This window comes from Tigriopus californicus, chromosome 10 (assembly GCF_007210705.1).
Source record: "Tigriopus californicus strain San Diego chromosome 10, Tcal_SD_v2.1, whole genome shotgun sequence".
NCBI classification, from domain to species: domain Eukaryota; kingdom Metazoa; phylum Arthropoda; class Copepoda; order Harpacticoida; family Harpacticidae; genus Tigriopus; species Tigriopus californicus.
The window spans coordinates 141,952-149,509 of NC_081449.1; the positions used below are offsets into that span (position 1 = coordinate 141,952).

Here is a 7,558-nt window from a genome sequence, read left to right on the forward strand (position 1 = left end):
TTAAGGAAAAGCGCTCATTTCTTACCAACGATCACATTTGGCCTTGACGTTTCAAGTTTCAATTCAAGATGGCTGGTGAAAGCTCACTTTCAACAAAGAAACTACTTGTTCATTGGGCGTCAGTTGATTCTCCTCAAGCTTTTTCAAATTTGGATCTAAGAAGTCGACACGCTTTGAAACGAAGGTCATCACTGCGTAGTGCGTACCTCCCACTGTCATGAAAAGGTAAGCTCGATCCATCACAGAAGGTGTCCATATCTTGACCATTCTTTTCAACTTTTACAATATCAGTTTCTTCTTTCTGCCTTTTTTGGCCCTGGAAAGTCCTCAATGTTTGTGGGTTCGATTTATTTCTCTTAGGGCGTATCAAAAACATTCATGAACGGATACAAATGAGTGGAAATAGACCAACACTTTTCGTGCACTTGGAGCGAGTTCCATCGGTTTTTTTGGAGTCCTATTACTTGCTTATGGCCAAGCGTTCGAGGCTGTTAAAAAATCATTTCCAAAATAGCTGCTCTCAGACTGATCTATACCTACTAGAAGAATACAGTTGAAGCACGTTTCACGTGAAAAAGGGCACTGAAGTTCTGTGCCTTGACCCGATGATGGAAGCAGCCAGCTAGCTGGGCAATTGACATTCATCTCACAACATGTGTAAGAGCATCAAGTTCTGTCTTAGGATTGAATCCTTCACCGTCTCAAACACGTACTCGATATTGTTCTTATCTGAAAGCAAAACGAGAAAATGAGTGAGCGTCGGTGAACATGATTAGTACGTACGTAGAACACAAGTGCAACGAGTTGGTTTGAACTAAAGTCTGAACACTCGAGAACACTGAGGAGAGCTAATCAAATAGTGGTTTTACCTGTGGCGCATGTGAAGAAATGGTACGTGGACAACACACATCGGAGACACAAGAAGAGGTCTCGAATGTATTGTCTCGCGGCCATGGTGTCATAATCTGGCCCCTTGAAGTCGGGGAAAAAATCTCGAAGATGCGTGTGCGATATCTTCCGCTCAAAGACGTCCGTTTTGTTCATGAACAGAATGAAGGATGTGTTTTGGAACCACTCAAAGTCGGCCACTGTCTTGAACAGAGCCAAACTCTCTTGCAAGCGGTTCTCTTGGGGTGACTCCACCAGGGTTTGATCATAATCCGAAAGAGCCATGACGAAGAAGATGGCAGTGACGTTATCGAAGGCGTGAATCCACTTGCGTCGTTCGCTCCGCTGACCCCCAACGTCGACGATCCGAAAGCGCGTCCCCAAATTAAACGTGAATTCCGTGATCCCAATGGTGGGAGCTCGGGCGTGGATGATGTCTTCTTCCAAAGGGACATATGCCACGTTGGACATGCGGTCCACGTTGTCCAAGAAATATTGAGCAGAGTCGGACAAATGGAACGTGTTGTGAGTCTCGAAGCACCTCTGGACACCTACATCCTTCCACAGGCATCGGATATCCGTGACTAGCTGAGTGTTGTCGAAGAGATTGACAGCAGACAAGGGGTGTTTCCGCACTCGCTTCATGACTGGCACGAGTTCGGGCTCATCTGGGGCCATTTTCAACATCCGCATGGCCTTGATGAGATCTTGGATGTTGGTCAAAATGTTGAGATGGATCAATGGGATGAAGTGAAGGCGCTCATTGGCGGAGTAGCCCATGCCGTAGATGAATCTGAGTTGCTTGCACAGAGTGGATTTGCCCGATTCTCCCGGACCCAAGAGCAACAATTTGACTTCGCGTCTGGATTCGCGCTTGTCCATTTTGATCTTGCGATCAATCTTTCGATTCAAGTTGCGCTTCATTTTCACCTCTTCAGAAGCGCAACAATACATTGTGGAATCTGATTTGACACTGAATGCCATGCCATGGAAACTTGCCGATATTTACCTTATGATAGTGCTAAAAATTGCCATCAGGCCTGTACAGTCATCACGAGTCTCTGATGCAAACCGGTTTCTAGCTTTTACTTTAGCATGTATTCCCCTCTCTCTCCGTGCTCACTTCTTAAACGAACCAGGAAACTATTTGGTACACGCGACATTTTGGGTTAAAGAACGAACAGGCCATTACTACGTACGTGCTATGTGATACTAAGAAACGTTCTGTTGTAAGTCCAATCGCCTGATCGACGAAAAATCTTTAAAATTTCAAGTTCCTTAACACACTCACGGAGCAACAAAGTTGTAAAACGAATGTTCCCCTCGTGATTTCCAGCTAATACTTACGTGGCTCAAGGTCAGAGTTCCAAATGGCCAATCTCATCTCCTTGAAGCCCTTTTCACCCCACACTAAAAGGCAACGCAAATTGGAAAGCAGCACCTGACTCTGAAAGTAGGGTCAAAAACTTGTCCAAGCATGTATTGAATTATGTTACAAGATCAACACTTATTCCCTGAGAAAATTTGGGGGAACCAACTTGCGCAATAAATGAACCCGAGAAAGATGAAAAGAGGAATTCATTGTTCGAGCCAACTTGGATTCTCCAGGGTTTGAAGGTGCTCTCAAAACGAACATCAAGCCTCTGCGGTGGCCACAACTGACCTGATAACTACGGCTGCACAGTCTCAACCTCTCTAGTCTCTTGCAATGTGAGAGCTCTCTCATTCCCTTGAGTTTGACTTTTTGCAAACCTGCTGAACTAGTTCGAGCCCATATGAGCGAAGCAAAATCAAGATGTGACTGAACAGTGGGCTTGTACAGAGTCGGCATTGTGATATTCCTTCTTCACTTACAGTAAACGTCCAATGCATCCAAGCACAAGTTGGAAAAGCTTTTCCCACCTTCAACTGGATATGTTCATCGAGCTTTCCGTGATCTTGGGGGACTACACTAAAACCCTTTGTGCAAAAGACTTGCTGTATATCTTTATGGCCATTATCCACAAGCGGAGTGTTTGATGGTGTCCACCTAAAAGGTCATCAGATGGAATTCCATTGTCAAAAACCCATATTGCTCTTAGCAACCCACGAATAGATGATGTCTAGATCTTCCACCACAGTACTGGAATCTTGGCCATTCCTACCACAAGCTAACTTTGCATCATCACTCCATGGAGCACTTACAGTAGCTATCAATTATTATGATAATGAAGTACTTTATACGTCAGTACCACGACAAAAGACTTTGGCATTACTACTAAGCCTCTGAAGGGGAGCAATGAAGATGATGAATGGAGAGGACGAAATTCTTCCACCGCGGAGCACCCAACGTGACATTATATACGTATACATGTATACATGTGTCCATGTCATTCCAAAATGGAAAAGTACCTGCTGGCTGGAGACTTCCAAAGGGGAGTCCCCTTCGTAAAGGGGCGGCAAGAGAATCCCGGAGAACTGCAGGCCAATCTCCCTGACTAAAAGGCGCTAACAATGAATGAAAAACAAAAAAGATCTTGCTTGGGTCTTGGATCTTGAAGATCGGTTGACAAATAGAAAACAAAGGGTGGTGTCAAATGGGGAATGCTCCAAATTCAGGGAGGTTCACTGTGGAGTGGGACAAGGGAGTATGTTAGGGCCCTTTGGAATGATCCCATAAAGTAGGTTCCGTGTCTCTCTTTTGTATTCTTCCTGCTTTTCTTCCAATACCGGTTCCCCATCATTATATGCCACCTCAGCATTCTTGTCTCATCCATTGTTCTGTTCACGTCTGATCATCCGAATTAAAGTTACTTATTGAAATTCCTGCATACAATCTTTCCCCCCTTGGTATTTGTCATTTACATCAACGACTTGCAGACCACAAACAGATCAGTAATAATCAAACTCGCCGATTCTTTAAAAGTGTTCCGTAATATCACCACACCATGCCCTTTAGCGGATCTTGACGAAATCGGGCGGAGGGTCTTGAGAAAACGCGATGGTATCAAATCCGTAGAAATCTACGTTAACGGGTTTCTAACGTTTCACGACATATGGTGTACATTCTGCACTTAAAGAGTTAACCTCTACTTAATGTAGGGCTGATCAGATCGATTCTTCTTTATTGAACTATAATGCGTTTGAGTTGCTTTTGGCTTATTCTATCAAATTCTTAGGTTTGATTAGTGACTTAGGTCACATAAAGTCGGGAAGGGAAATTACTTTCATTTGCATGGTGCAATTGCATGTTGCTACGAGCAATTTATTTGGCAGTCTACCGTGCTTCTTTCCCATTTCGTTTAGGCTGTCTGACGTTGGAATTAAGGGCCCTTTTTGTACGATTCTCGTTGTGAGTGCTTCAAGGATGCTGGGAATGCTCAGACGGCACTTTTTAATCAACAAAGGACCCGTCTGGTCTCTTCTCTATAAAAACTACATAAGTCTACTCGTAGAGTGTAGCTCACCACTCTGGACGTCGGCATTGAAGGTAGGCACATGTAGTAGAGGATCGATTCTTAATAAAGCACGGCCACGAAATGAGGGAGTAGACTTAGAAGTATATCCTATTGGAAAGTTTGTACAAATTCGGTGTCAATAAATGCCATATTTATCTGCAAGTTACGGCCGACCCTACTCATGACTCTCTAATGGCCTGCTCTTCATGCTCAATCTGTTGGGTATCTGTACTAAAATGGGCTTGGAACCCGTGCTGACGAGGAGGAAGGACTTCATCGACTACAAGAAATGATACAAGTTTAAAAATCATGAGTTTTTGAAACACCTTCGCCATATTCGAAGTGAGAAAATGGGTCTGTAGTTACAGGGGAGCGAATTATCTCTCATTCTTTGAAAATTGGAGCAACTTGAGCTACCTTAAAAAAAAGGGAAACTTGCCCTGATTCATAATGCAACGCTTCAAGAGCGAGAAAGCGAAGCAAGAACCTGTGGATATCCCACATGTCACACCATTGGGGCCAAAAGAGCTCGAAAGTCTCAAGTCCTAGATGGCCTCTAAAGTATCTTGATCTGTGACTACTAGATCAACTAACCGCTCAACTTGACTAGCCTCGCCAATCTCAACAAACTTATCATTTGGGCAATCAGCTGTTTCCCTCGAACCTGGGGAGTTGAAAACACACTAGAGAAATGACCCCCAAGCATGTTAGCCACAGCCTCTACGTACAAGGTGTAGAGAATCAAGGGCCTCCCTTCGTGCCTTCTGAAAATCCTCAGAAAGATCTTAGGAGGCTCTCAATTTTTTTACTCTCTGGACATTGCCAATGGCCTCCCCATCGACCTTAAAAGGTCTTACAGGGTGTTTCATCTTTCTCTTAGAGTTTGCTTTAGACTTTGGATTCGACCTGACCTCCTGGATCACTAGATCATTTGAACAAAATACTTTCATTGTACAATTGATCATTTTCAAGGGAGGATTGGATTGTGGAATATTTATCCTGAAAAGACATTGTTGACAGAACTTTGCTTCTCGCGTGGAATCCTTTAAGTAAACCCTAGATAATTTTTCGATCAAAACACCTGATCAACCATATATTTTCAAGTGATAGCCAGATCCACCAACTCTTATTCGCTGTGGATCAAATATTGTATGAATATAAAATGAAGTAAAATTAATTACCTTTGGCGTCTTGAATTGTTTCGGATCCAATTCCCACTGGAGTTAAGGAAGTCCGCAAAAAGTTGAATGTCAAGGTGCCTACCATAACCAAACTTTTTCTTGAAGAAGAGATACTTTGGCTAAAAAGCATTGTGATCAACAGTAAGAGAAAAATCAGGTTCGTCGTTGGATCCCATCATGAACCCTTCTCATAGTTGTACGTCTTTAACAGGATCTTTCTTTGCCCGTTGAATGGCCAAGAAAATAAGCACAATGAGAATAAGATATTATACGGATATTTTGGTATGGAGTTTAGTACTAATTGATCAGAAATATTAAACTCCCACGATCGGTTACGAATTCCGGAAACAATATGTGTTTTAGTCGTCAATCATTATCCATGACCTTGACAACAATGAAAATATTCCTACTTGATTAAATAAAAGTTAGTCCCATTTCTGTTTTGTGAATTTTATTTAGTCTAATTGTCTATTTTGAAAAACATGTAGTAACCTATTCTCAATGAAGCCTGAAAATTTGAGAATCTAGTGTATCCATTTTACATTGCATTATTGCTCACTTTTGTGCAAAGATTTACAATTTTTGGCCTCCATACTTGCACTTCTTTTACAATTCTATGAATGATTAAGTCGATGCATATAGTAATGGGCTTTGAGCGATGTGGACCTCGCAAGGAAGCAAACAAGGGTATTTACTGCCTGAATCTTTTAACTCATTCATTAGGAATATTTTATATGATGGAAATATATTACCACATAGATAGATTAAGCCGAATTTTTGGCCTAAAATCTGACTCGCGGAACACAAGAGAGGTGGGCAAAATAATATGTTAATGACTACATCAAATTTGAATCTTCAAACTACTCTTGGCCAGGCACCCAAACGTGTGATAATATAATTTTGAAACAACCATCAATGGAGGTAGATATTATAAGGTGTCTTGAGTTTAATTGAACTGATCTAAATTTGTTATTTCATATACGTTGTTATAAAGGTACCCAATCCCGCTCCTTCTGAGAGTTGGCCTATTTTGGTGGATAAACCGTTCGCACCCCATCTGGACCTCCATGATCGGGATATTTTGAAGCTAAAACTGATGAAAACAGGATCAACAACTCCCATATAGTTTACTAGTAATAAAATAGATTCTACTATTTTCTATGTTTTGTGTCTTGGATAGAATCAAGGCTGAAAATTGTGCTTGCTCTTAACAATACTGAAAGTGTTTGTGGCTTCAAATGTTCTTTTATTTGCCCTGATTTATTGTTAATGTCGCCACGTTCCAATTATGTTGCACCAAAATACCTGATTCAGAGCAAAATCTCACCTTGCCTTGAGTATGTGGCACGAAATTTCCCAACTCTCCCCATATTCATCCCTGAATTAAGGCAAAGAGTTCAAACAGGCCAGTTTTATGAGCTTGAGAATTTCCAACACTGATTTTCCATCATGACTTTTTGCGTCATTGTTGTCTTGGTCAACACCTCTGATTGTTGAAAGGTTTACAGATGCAGTTTGTTGAAGATACCACCTTTAGATGCGAGATACCTAGCTGACATTTGATACTGATATTTGGAAGGTATTGTAAAGGAGACGAAATCTTTGAAAAATACTTCTAATGTTGAATTGAATGCAATTGATTGGGGCCGAGGGAACCCTTAGTGACGTACATGAAGTCAAGTCGGGTGTTCCTTAGGGATCAATATTAGGTCCTCTCCGTTTATCATCGTCATTGCTCCACTCCGCAACCTCAGTTGAAAAGTCAGCATCTGTAACCGGTAATCAGATACTAATCTTCCCAAACAATCAGAGTTGCTGTCAGTCTGGCAGCTTGCCCGGAGGCCAACGGGGCACTATAATGTTGTACCAAACGAATGTAGTGAGCAAATGCACCATAGATAACTTCATATATAGATCAATCAAGGGCGCTGCGATCGCATGTTTTCGTCTCAGCTGTCACTGGTGGGCAAAATGTTTCATTCATAATGAAGCTACTTAGGACAACTATGGTACAAATTTGAATTGTTGACGGCTCCTCCAAATTCAGAGTAG

At 41.9% G+C, this 7,558-nt stretch overlaps 1 protein-coding gene across 1 annotated transcript; it reads right to left on the minus strand.

Moving 5' to 3' along the window:
* Positions 1-331: 331 nt before the first annotated feature.
* On the minus strand, positions 332-2,440 carry LOC131888942 (guanine nucleotide-binding protein subunit alpha-11-like). The gene is made up of 2 exons (XM_059237900.1): positions 870-2,440; positions 332-729 (listed from the first exon to the last, which is right to left on the minus strand). Exons 1-2 carry the CDS (start codon positions 1,870-1,872, stop codon positions 647-649), a joined length of 1,086 nt encoding a protein of 361 aa, XP_059093883.1. The 5' UTR covers positions 1,873-2,440; the 3' UTR covers positions 332-646.
* Between the last annotated feature and the right edge of the window lie 5,118 nt (positions 2,441-7,558).